Source organism: Atractosteus spatula, chromosome 21, assembly GCF_055471065.1.
Source record: "Atractosteus spatula isolate fAtrSpa1 chromosome 21, fAtrSpa1.hap1, whole genome shotgun sequence".
NCBI classification, from domain to species: domain Eukaryota; kingdom Metazoa; phylum Chordata; class Actinopteri; order Semionotiformes; family Lepisosteidae; genus Atractosteus; species Atractosteus spatula.
This window is the reverse complement of record NC_142726.1, coordinates 17,155,145-17,175,661: the sequence shown is the minus strand read 5'-3', so window position 1 is coordinate 17,175,661 and position 20,517 is coordinate 17,155,145. Positions and strand designations below refer to the sequence as shown.

General features: G+C 45.8%; 1 protein-coding gene across 3 annotated transcripts in view; it reads right to left on the bottom strand.

The window, feature by feature from the left end:
- The window catches only part of gnao1a (guanine nucleotide binding protein (G protein), alpha activating activity polypeptide O, a), a 97,161-nt gene that overhangs the window by 53,499 nt on the left and 23,145 nt on the right, over positions 1-20,517 (bottom strand). For all 3 annotated transcript variants that reach the window (XM_088938996.1, XM_088938998.1, XM_088938997.1), the window contains exon 3: positions 12,100-12,241. In XM_088938996.1, coding sequence (XP_088795122.1) covers positions 12,100-12,241 — 142 coding nt within the window. The remainder of the gene's footprint in view (positions 1-12,099; positions 12,242-20,517) is intronic.

The window sequence follows — 20,517 nt, the reverse complement described above, 5'->3', positions numbered from 1 at the left end:
GGAACAATTGCACTGATGTTGTATTTGTATTCACATCTGCAATTATATTGTGTATTTACTGTATATTCACAACCACAATGATGTGTATTTGGCCTGTACATGAAAAGGAACAGCCTCTGTCCTGAGTACAGTGCCTTTGGCTCAGGTGCACAGGTGAACTGCACAGAAGAGTAATTGGCTCAGGGACTAATTGGGGAATAGTAATTATGAAATGAGCAACTTGAAAACACAGAGCAATAACACATTCATCAAAACACAGCTAGTGTAGGCACATAACAGAACCGTCAAGGTTTCCTAGAGCTGATGTTATCCCAGAGAGTATTCTCCAGATGAATCAAAGCTCAGAATTAGGTGACTCCAAACAGATTTTCCTCCGGAGTTCCCTTTGTCTTGGGGGTCTCAGTCACCCCTGACTCCGGGCCTCCTGTTGGGAGCCAGCCAAACTGCAGGCAGCTCCAGTATCAATTCAGCAACTCATTCAGATGGAGAGCAATTTGGAGGTGACACTGCTATTGAAATAAAATGGCACCTTCTACAAACTGTCTGCAGAACCATGTTTAAAAATCCAAGAGCTGTCCTTCTTTTGATCAGGTGTTTGTTTTTCTGCCTTCATAGGGTGTTGAGAGCCATCACAGGAGACGCAAAGCACACAACAAACAATAGGAAGATGTAGTCACACAGAACAAGCTCTGACCTTCCTGCACTTCTCTGCAGGCCACTATTACACAGTTCCACACTGTATGAGCGCGTTACCAAGCTCTTTATTTACTTTTTCATAATTTCAACAAGCTGAAGCAGAGCTCGCTGGAAACCTAGTTAGCAGGACCCATACAGGACCCACTCTCTTTCAGCTTCATGTTAAGTGATCGATGCTGCTGTAAGTGGCACTAACAGCGTTCGTGTCTGTGCATCAAAACCAATTCAGTTATTGATGAACCCACAGTGGCTTCGTTATCAAATGACAAACATGTAAACAAGTAAACAAATCCATGAACTGAGGTCTCTCTCCTCGATGCATTGTCCACACCCCAGATTATCACCTATCCCGGTTGACGAGGTACCCGGTCTGGGCACTGAGATACCTTTCCTTCCAGACAGAGGTGAGAGGAGCCTCAGTGTGGCTGGAGCGCCGGTGAGGAATTTTTATTCCAGTCACTCGCAGGTCACACTGTGGCTTCTGAAAGCGCTGAGTCACACAGCCGGCAGGATCACCAGCACACTCGTGTGTCCATTTTCTTCCCTCCTTGATTTCTCTTTTACTAAACTCAAAGAAGTTTGTCTCCCACATGCATTTTTATTAAGGTGTTAGCACGTATGGATCGGTGCAGGAAGACTTTGGCACTATAAGGGCACTGTGAAGGAAGGACTTCTCCAGGAAACCCTGTTGTGGGGAGAGCCTGGCACAGAAAACAGCAGCTGAAAGCAAATCAAGCCATATTTACATCATGCCCCCCAATTCACTGCTCCTGACTTTAGGGTCCAGAACCCCAGGCTTGCAGCACAGGCTTCTTTAAACCCAATGTAAAAGATACATTAAAAAAACTTGAAAAAAAGACAATCCAATTAGGCCGAGAGCCTGCAACCTGCGAAGCCTGCAATGGATCAAACCTCTATGTAACGGGAGTCTTATTTTGATCCAAAGAAAGAAAGGCAGCCACTCTGCTTGAGGACAGAAGGATGAAGCACATGGGGAAATCAGGAAAAACCATGTTAAAACACATTCAACATGTGACATACACCTGCTGTTAAAAGCCTGTCTGATTGTTTGATGTGCTGTTGGACAGCATTCAAAAGGACCCTTCTCCTCCTGAAAAGTCCTCATTCAAACCAAGCCGAAGCCGAAGAGACTGGACAAGGTGCTTTTTATTCTTGCTTTTGTGAAACTGCCAACTTCTCCTACTTTCCCTGCCCTTTAATTGAATCCAGAAAATTTCTGAGTGCAGGGAAAGGTTTCAGCAAGAGGCTGATGCACACTTAACTGATTAAAACTCCCTCTGGGGTGCTAATAAAATTTCCCTGCTCATCTTCAGTTTATAAAATAAAGGCATGCTTTCTTCAGCTACGGTTTCATGCTCCTCTTCCAAGCACATTCCTTACAGCACCAGCAGCTGGGCTTGAAAGCACGTCGCCCTCCGCCTGTCTGAATGCTAACAGAATTTAGCTAATGGATTTTGACTAATGTATTCCACATGAGGTACACTACATTCCTCTCACAGCTTCAAGACTCTGGCTCACATTGTACTCTTCATCTGACCTGGCATGCTATGGACTTTAAAAACCTGAGCATCTGGCCTATTAAGAGCAAATGTTTTCTGTGAACCCACATTACGCACCAATCACTGAAACTGTTGTGTTTCAGGAACACAATGCACAGGGGTTTGTGCTGGCAACAAAAAACCCTCCCAAGTGGCCTATATTGAATGTAAAATGCATTCCATTAGCAGCTATTATTACGTCGTTTTTTTCAGTGGTTTTAAATATACTCTGTGGATGAGGGGTCAGTGTTTTTATTAACTGTGCAATAAGCAAAGGTTGGCAAATTAGTGAATCATCTCCTTGGAGCATAGTTGGTCCAAAAAGAAAAGAAAAAATAAAACTTATTAAATGTCAAAAATGACACAATAGTGCCAGCATCTTGCAAACAGTTCTATGCCTTCCAGAAAGGAAGGAAAGGGCACCAGCTTGCTAGTTTTGATAACTATACAGAATTTAAACAAACATTTAAAACCACAAATAAACCAGAAAAGGCAACACAAGCTCATGTTGACGCCAAGTGATGTTTCTACTGGAACAGCTCAAAGCCTTTCAGAACACAAACAAACCAGCGAGCTCGGAGGATCACGGCGCGCCCAGCTGAATCGCCCTCTGCTCTTTAAGACACAAGGCGCCTGCATCCAGCACAAACTGACCGACGGGAGCCAGGGAGACTGGGAGACATCACTGCTGGACGCCCTCCTCAATGCAGGCAGCTTTGCCAACGGGACACCAACTTCCTTTGCTCACCAGTCAAGGGTCACTTGTATTCTGACACACACGCTTGAATGAATCAAAACAGAAAAATAAATTGTGAAATTCTTCAAGCTTGACTGTTCTATGAAGACTTGAAAGTCCAAGACTGAATTACCACTGAACCTCCACATTTAATAACCTAGAAATCACCTAGACACAGTGGTTGCTGGGTCATATCCTTTCCTGGTGACAAAGATGCCAACACACTCCTTGGAATAAATGACACCAGAAAATCCTTACCAGTCATTCACTGATTAGTTTACAGTGGCTTTGTTAAAAAACGAGACGAACTGCCCCCCCCTCCCTCACTGGCCATCCCGCCTGCTGGATCAGGAAGACATGGTGCCACATGGACACACGCACTGCCCTGGGCGGGACCTCCCCTTAGGCACAGGAGGCGACCCAGAGGACAGACGTCATTATCTGTCCAGGTATCTGGCTCCACGGGGACCCCCAGCGCGACAAACATGCCAGGAAACGAGGGTCAGTGGCTTAATTGGATCAGCAGTGTGATTAATTAACCTGGCAACTAAAGCCGCCCCCCTGAAGTGACCAGACTCCAGGCGTTAACGACTGGCTGAGGCTGAAAGGGCACAGGGGGCACATGGGGCACTGGGGGCACTGGGCAGTCAGGAGGGGTCTGACACAAGATCCCAGCCCTGGGCGGGGAGCAGCTGCAGACACCAAGATCGTCTCCCTGCATCTGAAACAAGTTTATTGCCTCATTTATGAAGTGGAATAAATATTGGTTGTGAAATTGTATCTGTTTGGCAGGGATGGCTTTTCTAAGTTAGTTGAACACTCATTCATCTAAGCAAGTGGCAGTCAAGAAGTTTCAGTGAATTAATGAACTGAAGGTCCTAGGGGATGCTGCTTCTGTGTGTATGACAAAATGCAGAAGGCAATGCAAAATATCCATTTCTTTTTTCTGTTAGTTTCCCATGTTGGTCTGCTCCTTCTAGTATATGAGAAACCTGACTATGAGGCATCATAAATATCTGAGGAACATTTCTCATATGATTCCTTCACTGCACTTAATGCTCTGTGTTGCAGGAGTTGCAGAATATGAAATCATTTGCTTTTCTTTTTCTCAACTAGCTGCCTCTAGGAGATGTCAGGTAAAATGGTGATGAATGTATCCTAAAGCTTAAAAATAAACCCTTGCATTCTGTATGTAGTTCCTTTGCAGTCTTTCAGACATCTAATAAAGTACTACTTGAGAACACTAGCAGCAGAGAACTGACAAAGTAATATCTTTCCTGGAATTTCCCTGTAGGTTGACCTACAAATGCTGCAACACTCTATCACATGATGGTTTTTTTAAACCTGATACACTTTTCGATTGGTTTTTGAAAGAGTGGTGCAAACAAAGGAAGCAGCACAGGAAATAAGAAAGAGGAATTCAATATTTTTGTACACACAGAAAAAGTGCTGACCTCTGAAACTGGCCATCTTTTCATGGCACATCAACACTGCTGACATGCCCCGTCTGTCTCAAAGCCAGGACTTGTGTTACATCACTGAGCACCAGGTTTTAATGCTTGGGAACATCCTGCAAGAAGAAAACGTCATCCACACGAACAGTGTTCATCCAATCTCCGATTGGTCCTGGCCTTGCCACATGGTCACCCCAGCACAGAAGAAACCATGATCAAAGCTGGCAGTCAGTGGCAGAGGACAGAGGTGTAGATTTTGGAACTTTGCAGCTGTACCCAACTTAAAGACCACAAGAGGTATCGGTGCCAATCAAGATTAAATGCTGGAGGGGTATTTAATTTAATTTGTTGATAACAGGCCCAGAAAGAGCCTCTAACAGAGGACTGTATTTGATGTGCAATCACCTCTGCTGATGGTCTTTTTGCATATAAAAAAAACGTTCTCTACAAACTCTAACTTGATGCAGACAACGGGCTTTTGAATAAGCTAAAGAAAGACTTCTTTAAGATTGCAGACTGTCAATAAAAAAAAATGTAGAACAACTCTTCAACGGCAAAACTTCTTAAACAAATAACAAGAATAATCTGTTCCATGTCAGTGGCTCACAAAACTCCCAGCTCTTGGTTTCATTCAAATATCCAACAGAGAGAACAAGAGATCCTCACCAAACCCCAGGACAGGTGCATGAATGATGAATTATTTAGAGTATTAATTCGATAACGACTTGAGTCTGAACTACGAGCCATTTCGCCTTGTTTGAAATTTGCCAGGGTAGCAGTCTATTAAAATCTTCTTGGGATGTTCACTTTATATGGGTTATTGATTTAGAAAATCTATAAATAAGCACATTATCCCCTTGCAGACGGATGTAGTTGGCAAGACAGCAATTAAACTGCTCATTAATGAAAGACGAGAATTTACCCTGGGCCAGGCCCTGAGGACAACGAGGACTTAGATGGGGTGAGCACCTGGCTGCAGTGTTCCCTGAAAACACTCAGAACTGTCGCTGCCCCTACAGGACACCTGATCCCCTCCTCACGCCCCATAGAGGATCTGACCAGCAACTGCGCCCAATTCCCAGCGCCGAGCGGCAAGCCAGGGGAAACAGGTCTATCGAGCTGTTCCTCTCCGGGAAGCTCGGTTTCTTAAACTTCAGCTTGATCAGCAGTGACCCTAAAGCTTCACACATTTTCTTGTTCAGCTATATAAGGAAATGATCTGCTTTAAGGGCACACAGCCCTGAAACGTTATGTGGTTACATAAACTTTTCATGGCCTTCAAAACACAGTAAAAAAATATTATGCTCTCTTCAGTTAAAAAAAGCATAACTAGTTTAGCTGAACCCAAAAAATCCAATTAAATTTAGGTGAAACACAGAAGCAAAAAAACAACTGTGTTCAAATTTTGAATTCATGATGAATTTTAATTGGAAATTAAAATTGGAAATTTAATTGTCAAATGCCATGCCACAATTAACAGAGAGATGTTCAACCAAGGCAATTATTATTAGTATAGAGAATCTTCCCCAATCCTTCTGCTTGGGGTGAATTGAAATGCGGGACTGTTACCAAGTCCTGAATAAAGGAAAATCAGCGTTAGATACGCATACATGTTCTGCTCATTTGCAAACGCATATGGCCTGTGCTGCCAGAAGCAGGAGTCGGGCTGAGCAGGCGCCCCCTGCAGGTGAGGAACGCCCAGAGCCTCCCAGGCCTTGCCATGCCTTGCGCCGCCCTGAGGCTACCACCAGGGGGGCATGAGGGGACAGAGCAATGGCGCAGGGGGGCTACGGGCCCCAGGAAGGCAAGTCTCCAGCCAGTCAGGGGTTCACCTTCCTGAGGCCCTGGTGGCTGCCGGCACTGGGGAAGTCCTTGAAAACCAAGGTCACAACTTCAAACAGCGAGGCAGCCAGGGCGAGAGGCCGTGGCCAGAGAGGAGCTCTGCCCTGCGGAGTCAATACCGCGATGCGCACGGGTCTGGAAATGACCTTTTTCTGAAAGCTGAAATCTATCCCTCTTCACCTTTAGTGGCACCTTCAAAGCCCTCAGCAGCCCCCGGGCCTCACATCAATAACCTTTCATGTCCGTGACGTCACAGGTGAAGCCCTAGCCACCTTGCTGCAGGCCTGCCTACCCTTCACAGAGCACTTAGGCAGTGCCTGTTTTCTAAAAGACATAAATGAAGCCAATTCTCCCTGTAAACAGATGCCAATGGACCAGCAGCCCAGTTCATTTCCAACACAAGCACAGGCCAGCCTCTTGTACAGATCATACTGAAGAGCGCGATTCTGGAGTTTTGGGTTTACACTGGGCTACACAAGAGCCTGCAGCACGCAGCCCCAGTAAGAGATCAAATGGAAATGCTGTGAGTTTCTATATTGTTCCTCTGCCGCACAACTGAAAGCAACAGACACATAACACAAATTCAGAAAGCGCTGCAGCATTCCTCAGCTCCTGGGTGTCACTGTTAGCGACTGTGCCGGAGACACACAGGCGACTGTCGCCTGTTTCCACACACGACCCCGTCACCCAGTCCCTGCGGAGCACCTGGGGAGACCAGGTGAGACGCTCGGCGTCTGACCTGAGGGACTCTGCCATGGAGCTGCTAATTATAGACACCACACTGAAACAAGCTTTGTTTCTTGTTTCAGAAACGCAAATAATACAGGAACACGTCACAGACCCAGGCCATAAGGAAGCATCACATATTTTGTCTTAATGGTGTTTTTTTTCCTTCTTCCAGATAAGGAAACAGACAAATTAAAAGGGGGCTCTTATCAGGGCTGCCACACTCGACCATCTGCGAATAATAAGGCAGCCCTCCGCCTCTCCTCTTCCCTAAGCTTATAGCCTCACCTCCCAGCACAAAAAGAGAGCAGGCATGGAGAGCCAGCAGGTGTTCTGCAGCAGCTGTCCCTGTGGGTCTGGGTGGGCAGACAGAGGACGTCACAGTTTACAGGCTGAGGCAGGTGAAGCTGATTAGTTTGTATGATTAACTGGTGGCACCTGCTGCATGGCTCCCACCCGTCTCCACAGAGTGCCCTTGCCACCCAGCCACCTGCACCCTCACATGCCCTGCCACCCTCCAACTAAGCCATCGACCACCCCGCCAATCCCCAGCAGCCTCCCTCAGAGCACGGCAGTCATACACTGGCACAAGCACACACACCCTGGGCAGCAGTGAGCTGAGCAGCAGTGCAGGCCTTCTGGAGCTGAGGTAACAAGCTTGACTCCAGGTTCTCAACAACACGACGCACAAATACTTCCACAGGATTAGGCCACGTGTAAAGACTGAACTGCCTCTCTGTTCAGTTCCGACAGGGCTTCTGTACTGAAAGCTCCTGCATTGTTTTTTTTTTGTTTTCAATCTCCTGAAACAAGCCTCTTGAGAGCTTAATTCTGAGATTCTGTTTTTTACCCTAGCACATATTTTTTTTTCTTAGAGGGGTATTCCGACTTTCACCTTGCAAAATTGATAAACACCAAAACACTTTCAAAATGCATTTTTGTATGTGAAGTGTTTCCATTTCAAGTCATATTACTATGAAGAATGGCGGAATTGTGCCTTTATAAGAAATCTTTCTTCTTACAATCCTCTACCTTTTAAAGGATCCATAACAGTGGAACTGAAAAAGTGAGTTGTGCTGCAGTGCTCTCAGGTGTGAGTTCTCTTTGCCTTGCAAATGCTCGGGTGAAAGTACAACTGATCAAGAGCAGCTGTTAGCTGAGAATCGACCTTATTGGGTGTGTGAGCCACAGAAGGGTACACTGGGTTTCTACATTTCTGCTATCGGCATCTCCCTCAAAACAATGACTCACGAACCAGGTGGAGCTGGGTGTTTTTGTGGAATTTCAACAAGAAGGCTGTGGGTTCGAATCCCCAGTGAGATGCTGCTGTTAAGCCCTTGAGCAAGGTGCTTTCCTGAGGCAGCGCTAGTAAACCCATGGCTTTATTAACAGTTCCACGTGAAAGTTACTTTGGATACCAGTCAAATGAATAAACAAAAAATAAGCATTTACATTTTAAGTATGTGCTTAGGTGGAGTGCAGAGGATGAAATTGACACTGGCTGTTCTGGGTTCAGCAGCTTGTTAGTAGAGTGGAGCCGGACAGGGGCAAGGGATAGTTTATTTTAATTTTTGCCTTGTTTTTCAGTGTATTTTTAATCTCAAAACTGTAAAAAAACGCTTCTGAAAAATAAAAAAAACAGATTTAACCCTGAAGCGTGATTTTAAAAAATGACATAACCTCATGCTTTCAAAAACACTGTCATGTGGCCTGAATAAAAAGAAGGGTGAAGGGATGAACGGCATTAGCGTTTTGTCAAAGCTAAGGTGAGGACCTGAGCACCTGTGCCTAATTCTCCTCCCCCACAGAGTCTCATGGGAGCCGAGACTCTGTAGCCATGGCAACAGCCAAGGATCACTGAACGATTAAAGGGAATGTCAACAAAGCTTGAAGGAAGATAAGAGGTGACTGCTGTGTGTGTAGGGGGGTTAGAGGCCACTTTTACTAAACAAGAGTTTTCTTCCAATGTTGCAAATTAAGACCATCGTTATCCTCAATTTTCCCTTACTTTGCTGGCAGGCTTGGCTGGATTAGTAGTTGGTGAACAGAGCCAGGAGACAAGTCTGGACAGGCCACAGGGGACATCACCACTCCAGCTACAAATTGCCCCTGACAGTGACGTTCTGCAATAGATTCTGAAAAGAGCTCTGTTTTCCTGTCTCACTTGAGTGAAGGAGCACCTTTTTTGTAGCATATTTTTCCAAACACTGCAATTACACTGAGGGACACAGACAGATAATTTCTGCCATTTCCTAACAGATGCTTCTGCTGGTAGCAAGTCACAGCTCCAGGCTGCGAAAGACGATGCCTTAATCAGGGCCTGCAGGCTGAGGTCAGGCCTCTGATGACTTCACACTTGTCATTAAACTTATGGCAGCCAGCGAGGCCAAGCACACCCTGCACGCACAATTAGAATCTGAAGTTTTTCCCAGAAAGAAATTTGAACCTTCAAGGAAATCTCCCCTGTACAACACCATATTAATTTACCTCAACTGTGGAAACACATGTTCAAATTTATACTTATTTTTAATGTTAACAGAACTTCGGATAATAGGCTCTTTTCTGCACCCGGTGACATCCAGGTGCTCTGCTCACATCCTGCAGCCCCTGTGCAGTCTGGGCCTTTCCAGCTGTCGGAGCTGGTGATGAACGAAATCAGCAAGAGAAAAGAACAAGGGGAACCTTTTCAGACAAATAACAACAGATTAGAGCAATTTCTCCAGCTGCATCTGGGTGTTCCTGCATGATTTATTTTAAGTATTTGTTTTAAGAAGGAGATAAACCAGAGAGAGCCCTTTTGTTTCCTTAGTTAAATAAATATCAGTAATTCAGTGTGTCACTGGCCATTATCTTCACAAAAGTGACCAAATTAAGCTTCTATTTCTTCTGTCCTGGGAGGAGGAAGATGAAAAAGAGCAAAATGTCTTCTGAGTCTCTTCATCCTTGTCAAATGTAACCGTAATTCCCCACTGTGATTGTACAAGTAGCCCTGCTTGCCTCTCAGGCCCTGAGTGAGCTGGTAGTGTTTTAAAATTCCAGTGCAATCCATGCATCTGTCATTATCAAAAAGCTGTTGGAAGGGACACCAGTTTCTCACAGAGCACACTCATGGACAATTTAGAGAAACATGCAGACTCCACACAAACAGCGCCCCAGTCCAGAACTGAACCCAAGAGCTCGGAGTCGTGCCCACGGACAGCTCCTCATCAAAATCATACTCCTCTTTCACATAGACCTGAGAAGCAGGTATTCCCTGAGCTGAAGGCAGTTCCTTCAGATACTGGACCTGAGAGAGTGCTTTATTCCCTGCAGCACCAGAGCGGATCATTATTCCATTAAAACAACAGTGCAACGGTGACTGGAAAAGCAACTGTGTCCAGCTAGTGAGGCTCAGAGCAGGCGAGTGGCAGGCGAGAGCGTGATCCTGCAGCTGTAAGTTCACCCCCAGGGGCTGCCTGGCACTGCCGCATGGCTCAACTGACAAACAGCTGGCACACAGAGTGCACTGTGGCCCCATCAACACTGAGCCCTCAGTCAGCCTCCAACCAAAGCTACATCCTGTCCTTCCTGGACAGGGCATGTCAGTTACTTCTAACAAAGATCGCTTTATTTTATATTTCTATCTGTTTATCTCCTGAGGGACAGGGCAGGAATGACGCCCTGGAAAATGCCATAGGGCCTGGGGAAGTAACCTGGCCAGTGCAATGCCGTTCTGTAGGGACAGAGGAGCAGGGTAAGGGGGCTGTAGGTGCCACCCAGTTAAGACTCATGCCCACCCAGGTGGAAAAGCCATGAGTCGTTGTGATCTGCCCTGAAACTGCTGGTCTGCTGACTGCCTCAGGCTAAGCAGCTCCCTTCTGCTGAGCCTCTCACCCATGTGCCCTGCAACTCCCAGCTCCACACTTGAGCCAGCAGCCATATATCCTTGCAACTCCCAGCTGGCAGCCCACTGAAACTCAGCAGATGTGAGCCTGGTCAGTATCTGGATGGGAGACTCCTGGGAAAAACTGCTGGAAGAGGTGTTAGTGGGGCCAATAGGGGGCGCTCACCCTGCAGTCTATGTGGGTCCTAATGCCCCAGTATAGTGACGGGGACACTATACTGTGAAAAGGCGCTGTCTTACGGATGAGGCATAAAACCGAGGTCCTGACTCTCTGTGGTCATTAAAAATCCCAGGGTGTTTCTCAAAAAGAGTAGGGGTGTAACCCTGGCATCCTGGCCAAATTTCCCATTGGCCTTATCAATCATGGCCTCCTAATAATCCCCATCTATGAATTGGCTCCATCACTCTGCTCTCCTCCCCACTGATATCTGGTGTGTGGGGAGCGTACTGGTGCACTATGGCTGCTGTCGTATCATCCAGGTGGGGCTGCACACTGGTGGTGGTGGAGGGGATCCCAATTACCTGTAAAGCACTTTGAGTGGAGTGTCCAGAAAAGCACTATATAAGCGTAAGCAATTATTATGATTATAATTATTATTACTAGACAACAACTAATACTCTGCATTCTGACTAGTCACGGCCAGGAGGAGTCATCTATAGCTCCTGAGGCTTCATTTTGCAAAAAGAAACCAGATGCAGGATGTGGGACCCTTTCCATGATTTAAAGCACTTTTGGGCCTCCCAACAGTCCATTATTCTTCCCTTATTCCTGATGGCGCGTGACAGGACTGCCTCTTGTCCCAGTTCTGCTGGGACTGCTGCAGTTTTTCTGGAAGATGTCCTAGGATTTCACTGTTTTCAGTGCTGATGATGCATTATCATCAAGCCACTGTCAGATTAGACCATATAACTACGCCATAAAAAGCATCTTAAGGTAATGCTGGAGATTTTTAGACTCTTGTTTTTTTATTTTTATTTGAACAAAACCCCAGCTGTGTTTCTGCTTCTGATGTGTAAGCATTGGTCTGCCATGATTTTCAGCACCAATGCACAAGCATGAAGAGCCAGATTACACAGTAAATTTGTGCATCGACAATGAACAACAGCGGATCACATTTACCCAGCAGGCCTAAAGCACACAGGTAATCAAACTCTGCAGTGACAGGGTGTGAAAACGAATGTGAAAAACAGAAACAGACTTACTCTTCTTTCCTTGTCCCCATACTCGATGCCCAGAGTGTCCATTGCACGGACGATAGCTGCCAGAGACTGGATTGTGTTACTGTACACCACAGGCTTGTACTGCTTCACATCTTCACCGGAGAAGCCATCCTCATGGATAATCCTGCAAAGGTTCAGAAAGGTCAGGTGTCAGCAAGCAAACGCCAAGATCTTAAGCTGTCTACACATTTCCCCTGGCCAGTTCACTGTGGCACCGTGCTGCCCCACACCCCCCACACAACCTAGTGCATTCCCTCTGACTGGCAGGGTGTCATAAAGGACCCAAAAGACAGACAGATGGGTGGGCAGGGAGATACTGTGGCTCAACAGGCATGAGAGGCTTGTAAGATTTGGAGCAGAGACCCCAGTGCCAATGTGATCTGCCCTTCGGTATCCCAGAGCTCTCTGCAAAGGGACTGCATGCAAAACAGCAGGTTCAGTTGTTCTCCTCTTTAAACAGATCTTGAAAAACCAAGCATTAAAACTGGGACAGGGTCCTAAAAGAATTAATGTCAGCCCCAGTGCCAGATTTCCCATTAGGCACTGCAGGCACAGTGTCGATGGGCTACGAAATTTTTAGGGCCTACGAAGGAGAGAAACACTCTAGTGACTAATGAAAAACGAGCTGAAACAACATGCTTGCGATAGACTCTAGGTGCTCCAAATCAATTATCATACTCTATCTAGTGGTTCTTCTAGAAACTAGACCAGTGGTTCTCAATCTGTGGTACGCGTACCGGCAGTGGTACGTGGAGTGCCGCCAGGTGGTACGCCAAATGACCCTGGAACTGTGTCGCGTGCGCTGAAAAATCGGGACGGGTTTTCATATTTTGTATTTTAATACGTGTCGAATATGCAGCCTACATACTACGATACAGTGTGCGCTAATACTTCAGTGGACACAAGAGATACTCTGTAATTCTATACCACTCTAAAGGAATGCGTGCTACGGATGCAAGTGACCAATTGTATTTAAAAAAAGCTACTGTATCTCCAGCAAATAGGAGAATGTGCGTGATTTTGGAACAATGCCAACAGTGTAAACACAGGAATGCATAGAAATACGTGCTACGAACGCAGGTCATCTTGTGAGCACACGAAAGCGTGATAACAGAAAAATATTTAAGAAGTGTTCTAATTTGAGAAAAATACACCGAGCGTCTCTGTGTTTCGCTCCCATGCGCATGAAATAAAAACTTTAAATAAATACGGAAATAAAAACGGAAACGCGGAAAAATGCAAGCTTGCGGATTGCTAAAGCAGGTAAGCTACACTATTTTTGAAGAACCTTATTTACCGTTGGCAAAAGAGCTGACACGTATTATGTGTAGAGAAAAAGCTGCTAAACAGCTCGACCTGCTGCCCCCCTCCCCCTGAAAGACACAGTCATTCATAGAATTATTGAAATGAAGGATTATATCAAAAGTACACTGATAGAGCGCGTTAAGATGAGCAGATGTTTTTCACTGCAATTAGATGAGTCTGTAGTCGATTTGGCCAATTTGCTCGTTAACGTTAGATACGAGTTTGAAGGCATGTCCCATGAAGACTTTCTGTTCTGTAAGATGCTACCAACAGGAACTACAGGAGAGCACATATTTCAGCTTCTGAATGAATTTATCGAAGTTAATGGCCTCGACTGGATAAAATGCGTCTGAGTTTGTACAGACGGTGCTAGAGCAATGACAAGCCGACATAACGGTGTAGTTGCACGAATTAGAGAGGTTGCTCCAGAAATTAATGTACGCATTACAACATCCACCGCGAGACCTTTGCCGTCAAGAAAATGCCTGACGATTTAATATCTGTTAGACTCTGTTGTGAATTGTATCAAGGCTCGAAAAATTAATTCACATCTGCTTTGCTCAACTAAACAGGCTCACCCCTCTCACTGAAATGGTGCTTTTTATTAGTTGTTGTTAATGTTTTTTTTTCTGTAAAACACTTTGAGAAGCCACCTTTAAAGGCGCTATATCAAATAAAGTTTATTATTATAATATTTATTATATGTATGTGTGAGTGTGTGTGCACTCGCGCTCATGTTGGTCATTGAGAATTTCTGGGGTTCCTATGAGATGATGACTTGTAGGTGGTACTTGGATGCTTTGGTTGGATTAGGGGTGGTACTTGGTCCAAAAAGTTTGAGAACCACTGAACTAGACGAATCGAAGTGATGGTCGCTCGACTCGCTCCATCTATCACGTAGTTTGGCATTAGAATAGTGTCGCGCCCGTGCTGCTCGCTTTAGTGGCTGCACCTACTCTTAGCGATGCGCCCGCAAGGCAGGCTGGGGGCAGCAGAGGGGCTGGACTTTGACCGGGCAGTGTAAATAGCGGAGAGAGTTTATGAGGAGCCATTATAAATGGTTGACAGGGTTTGCTACTTTGACCTTGTAACCCACAGTAAACTAAAGTACCCCTCCTTAATCCTTACCCTGTGTGTGTGTGTGTGTGTGTGTGAAAGTGAGTGGCCGTGTGTAACCCCTTCAAGGAGTTTCAATCTCTGTCTGTCCAAGTCCGACAGGTGGAGGTAAATAAACGTGTTGTTGCCGCCACATCAGGGGTGTGTGAGCTTCACTCGGTGCGAATCCCCCAGTCATTACAATAGTTTAAAGTGCATCATGTCAATCGACGTAATTCAATTGGTGTTTACCCCTCTTTTTGCACATTTCTGAGTGAAAGTGCCTAGGGCCTTCGAACACCAAAATCCGGCCCTGGTCAGCCCTACATAAACAGTGGGATGTAGGCAGGGATGATCGTCTGAAGGTTCTTCAACATTCTCAATGCCTCCCTTAGGCACCTCCAACTGGTTAAAACTAAGTCCTTATAACTCTGTCCTCAGTGTTCTGTCTAAGCAGGCCCAACAGAAGTCGCTACTTACAGATACAGTAAGTCTTTCTGCAGGACTCCTTCCGTAGTTAGGCTGTGAGCTTTCAGTTTTAGCTAGTACCAATCCAGCCTCCTCCACAGAGGTGCAAGAGAAGACCTCGCTGTTTATGCCCCAGCACCAGGGCTGCTCAGCCCATCACAGTCAACATCAAACCTCCTGGGCTCTGGGACATCAGCCGGCTGATTGTCTCACCATTATAAGCCAGATCATTTAAAAAAAACAAGACCTGAGCTCAAAACCCTGGTGCTTTCCTAAGGTTTCATATTCGCATTTACAGTGGAACTTGGATTCATGACGAGTTGCTGACCACAGCATTTTAAAAACAAAGCCACATTTTGTAGTCCCGCTCGCATTTAAGAGTGTAAAACCTCCCAGAAACCTCCCAGCACAGGACAACCAGTGATTCCTCCTGTTGTTCACAGTGTTTCTGCTCTTTGGCAGACATGTTTAAGCTATAACATTGCACTTTAACTACATGGTTAAGCAGTTAATTTCAACTACTACATGGTAGCACTTTCACCTCTGTTCAGACAAGACTGCACTGCAATCACACATCGCCCCTTCTCCTTGTCTTGAGCTGTGTCATGTGACATTCACCAGCTGGGGAGCCATGACGAAACCACAGTGTCACAGAGGATTTTATGCAAATTTCATCTATTCTTGGCATTGACGCTTGGCATGAGAGCGTAGGCTGGCACAGGCCCCTGCAGTGGAGCTGAGGGGCCAGCGTGCCAGGGACAGGTGTGAGCTTTTGTTTTCAGGCGCTATATTTAGTGGCAGAGTCTGAAATCAGCAGCAAGGCTTAACTCTGGTAATTAAACAGCTAAAAACACCTGGCCAGCATTATTCCTTATTAAGATTTGCTTTAAAGATATTATATTTCCATGTGGTCTGCTATGAAAGTGTGGACACGGTATGTTTTTCGATTTTCCCTCCCTTCTCCCACTGTAGGCCCAGAAATCACTGGAAAAAACTACTAAAATGAAAGATTTTAACAAGTTTAACAAGTTCAGCATGGGTGAAACACTGCTTACAAAATCTAGGAGGATTTCAAAGGGCAAAGCTTCACACTGTATCCAGTAAAAATAAATGAGAGTGCATATCTTCAGCAGGCCTTTAAGATTTTGTACTTTATACAGTTCTGGTGACCAATTTGACCAAGATCCAACTTCATCGTCTGGAACAGTCCGCAACATTCAGCTGCATGTGACTCAGGATAAATTATGAACCCCAGGAACCACAGGAGCTGAAACAATTCCCTTCTCATGTCTTTTGGCCAGCAGACCAAAGCTTTCAAAAGTTAAAGATTGCACTGGTGAAACAGAAAAAGACTGTGCTGTTAAAAAAAGATAAAGATTTTGTTGTTCTCACAGTCAAGTGCAAAGGAAACAGGCCATTTTTGGCAGGGATACTGTTTTCAATAAAATTAAACTCAATACGCTGTGCTTCTGTAAGCCTTCTGAAGCTCAGCAGTGGTAGTAACCTCAGGGCTGCTGGCCTCGGAGAGCGGGTCTTGTCTGGCTAAGCAGAACAGAGCAGGAGAGAAACAGTACAGTATGCTGATGCTGCAAGCGCACTCCTGGCATAATGCAGACAGTGCTGAATTCCTGTATGGGTGTTTTTTAAAGCTTTGATAAAACCACATTTGGACCCTGTGGGCAGAGTACGTTTCTTTGGGCAGAAGTGAGGAGAAGCAGCAAAAAGATGCCATGAAGCAGGCATGTCAAAGCAGGGCTCAGAGTGCCAGGAGGCCATGACTGGCATCATGGTGATAAGGAAGCTAGCTTTGCTGCCTCACAGCTCTTGGGTCTCATTCCAGGCTGGGGCACCTGCTGTGTGGAGTCTGCATGGTTGAATTTGGAATCTCTGCATGGTTTACCTGCCTCCTCCCTGAACCATGCTAGGTAGGTTAATTGGTGACTCTGAAATGCCCCTGTGTCAGTGTGTGTGCCCTCCATTGGACTGGTGTCCTGTCTGTTGTATGGTCCCACCATGTGCCCTATGCTGCTGAGAATTGCTATGACCCCTACTAGACTACGCAGCCTGACCATGAAAGTTTAAACACCCCCAGTCAGTGTTTGGCTAGGTTGTAATAACACAAAAAATAGCAGCCATCATGCAACCTATTTTACATTAATGCAAATACACATTTTTTAAAATGCGTGCATAAACCCATAAAATATCCATTGTAGCTAGAATTTTAATCATGTCCTCTTAATATACAAGCCGAAAAGTATCTAGCGTAAATATCTTTGTAACTAAAATAGGGTGTTTCTCAAAAAGAGTAGGGGTGTAACCCCTGTGTCCTGGCCAAATTTCCCATTGGCCCTTACCAATCATGGCCTCCTAATAATCCCCCTCTATAAATTGGCTTCATCGCTCTGTTCTCCTCCCCACTGAGAGCTGGTGTGTGGGGAGCGTTCTGGCACACTATGGCTGCTATCGCATCATCCAGGTGGGGCTGCACACTGGTGGTGGTGGAGGGGAGTCCCCATTACCTGTAAAGCGCTTTGAGTGGAGTGTCCAGAAAAGTGCGATATAAGTGTAAGCAATTATAAAGTAGTGGCATTGACTGCTGCTTAAAAAAACTGCAACATAACACGATACTTTCATCAAATAACAATAGCTGACATTATACTGTAAATGCTTACCAATTTGGAGAATATCATTTAGGGCAGCACATGCAGGCAAAAGGAGATTTTTAGGAGAGTTGGGAGAGTCGCTATTTGACATAGCAGCTTAAGCACAGACCTTGCAGCCTCCTACCATTACCTTGGCTCACTGCATTTTGGCATGATTGCTTCCTTTCTTATACTGTATAGTCCAGTGATACCCTATACAGCCCTCGCAAACTGTATCACTGCAGAAAACCAGAGCAGCTCACCAATTACAGCAGCTACATTTCGCCTATAGACACACATCTCTTTTTCTATCAGTAGTCAGCCAAGGTGCCAAACTGCATGTGGGCTACAGGAGGATGAAGGGAAGTGATATAAAGCTGTGATTCAGAAACATAAGAACTCCTGAGTTGTGCTCTTTCCGCGAGTGGCCGTTCGGATGTGCTTGTGTCATCGTAGACCCAGACAAGAGCAGTGATGCTGAAGTGAGGCTGTGCTTTGCTAAAGCTAACAAAGCTTGGATTCCTGGAGCATGAAGCACATGTCTGTCCTGACATTCGTGATAACAGCAATGCTCTCGGCCTTGTTTTCTTGTGAAATGACTGCACCTCCTTGCAACGTCACGCCTAGCCGAGAAATAATCTTTGCTCCAGCAGAATCATTGAATGTTTCATTGTGCCATTAGAATTTTTACCCTGATACTGTCCATGTGTTAATAATTTTACTCCTTGCATAAATCACTGTACACCCCACCTTGTGTATGAAGCCCCCCTGCAAATAATCAAATAATTGCTTCATTAGTGAAGCTGTTTCAAATTTTATAGGCTCCATGTCTCAGCACCATCTCGATGGTCTGATATCAGAGCCAGTCAGCTGAACCAGCCCTGCAGCAAAGCCCTTGAGGACTCAGAACTGAGGTTCATTATAATCTTATCCTCCAGCAAGCTTGATTTGTAAATCCTCATTAGGTGTGTTTCCTCAGAGAGAAAGCAAAGTGTTCATTAATCCTATCATGGCTTCATGCCTCTCATGATGGCCTTCATGGTTAAAGAAATGTTGCATTACATAGATTATGAAATTCCACATCTCCTCCCCCTTCTTCATCTCACTAGCTGTGCTCAGCGGGTCTTTAGGGATGAAGTGCTTATCAGAGGACTGTATGACAGCTGCTAAAAATGACCGGTTGGACTTTGTGGCTCTTTCCCAGTCTGACACAGGGGTGTCCACAAGGTGCCATGCTGAGGGCCTTCTGAGAGAGGCAGGAGAGCTGTGCGGACGTCGTGCCCATGCTGGGACAGCCTGAGGACAGCAGGACTGGCAGGACAGCAGCATGCGCTTCAGAAACAAGGACAGGACTACAACACTCACAACAAAGATGGGACAGAACTCAGGCCTTTTAGGACAGGATGTGGACCTGAGAGACTCATGCTGACCCGGGTGCAATCACAACAGTGGTTGTGTTACTTCAGGCTCTACAACTCGCTGCACCACCCCACCTCCTTGTTTAAAATGTTGGCGGCTCTGAAAATCACATAGAAGAGCATCTCGCTCTGAAACGAATGAGCTCGCAGGGTTAAGCAGAGACGTACACCTGTGGTACCTTGAATGCAGCGATTGGGGATCTCAATTTAAAAAAGAAGACAGGGTTCGAAAAGCACCGGACACCAGGGCAAACGAGCCCTGGATGAAACACTTCGCCCCTCGCTCGTGCAGCCTGCAAGCAGGCATCTATTTATAGCTCCTGGAGTTAGAGCTCTTGACAGTGTCTGCAGAGACGCCCCGTCCCTCCTGTCTCGGGGAACACCTCGGGGTCAGGCCAGAGCAGCAGTGCCGCTCCTAATGGAGAGCCAGGGCTGATAGTGCCAGCACTGGAATGACAGTCTGAGTCTCGGGTCCCGAACCGAAGCAGGACACCAAGATGCTGGACAGGCCGGACTTCAGAAGCTGCGGGCCTCGTAGCCAACAGGGGTGCACACGTCCCTCACCCCTCCCCCTCCTGCAGAACAGGAGCAGCCATCTCCTGCCTGGGGGGGCAGGGGGCCCAGGGGCCAGGAACGGGGCTCACAGCGGAGGGAAAAATGAATATTTCTCTCTTAATATACCTTAAAAACCTGATAAGAAAAAACAAAAGAACTAAAACCTATCATCCCCCCCCACTTGACAGAACAATTTTCATTATTATAAACTTCTCAGACCGCTGTTCTCTCTGTACTTGAGAACAGCAGGGCTCCCAGGCTGGAGGACTTTTGTTTAGGTAACGGCCACTTCTTGCCTTGTTTGGAGGTTATGAATGTTTGAGCTTTCTGCTCTCCTCCCTCAGGACTGCCTTGTCACTCTGCAGGACAGACTCTGAAACACAATCTCCTGTTGTCACCCTGACAGAAGTGTGCAGGAAATGCTGAAAAAGCAGAGGTATGAAACAAGGGTTCATGAGATGAAAACATTTCCAAGCGCTGTACTGGAAGATAAAGCTATTTTTAAATCCTGCAGGACACAATATGTGTATTTAGGCACTCAAACAGAAATGGCACGATGAGAAAATTAGCACAATGGCAGAGATTTACATAACCAATACAGCTACTGCTGAAAAGCAACACCAAGTCTTTCACAGTTTCATATAACAACCGATAGCTCTAAATGTAATTAAAGCTTGCCCTTCTCGAAAGGAAACTTTGCTCTGCTGCTAAGCTGAGGGAAACTAATCTGCCTTCATGTGACCATATTTTGTGAAGTTGCGGACTGTCACAAAAGCCCTTGGTGATGTGTCACAGACGCACTTGAACTTCAGTAAAGTTTAATTGAAAACTAGGAATAGAAAAAAAAAGGAATATTAAGCCACAATCTTTTAGAAGTGGCAGTTTTAAGAGTCATGTCTTGGAAGAGTGCAGCTGTG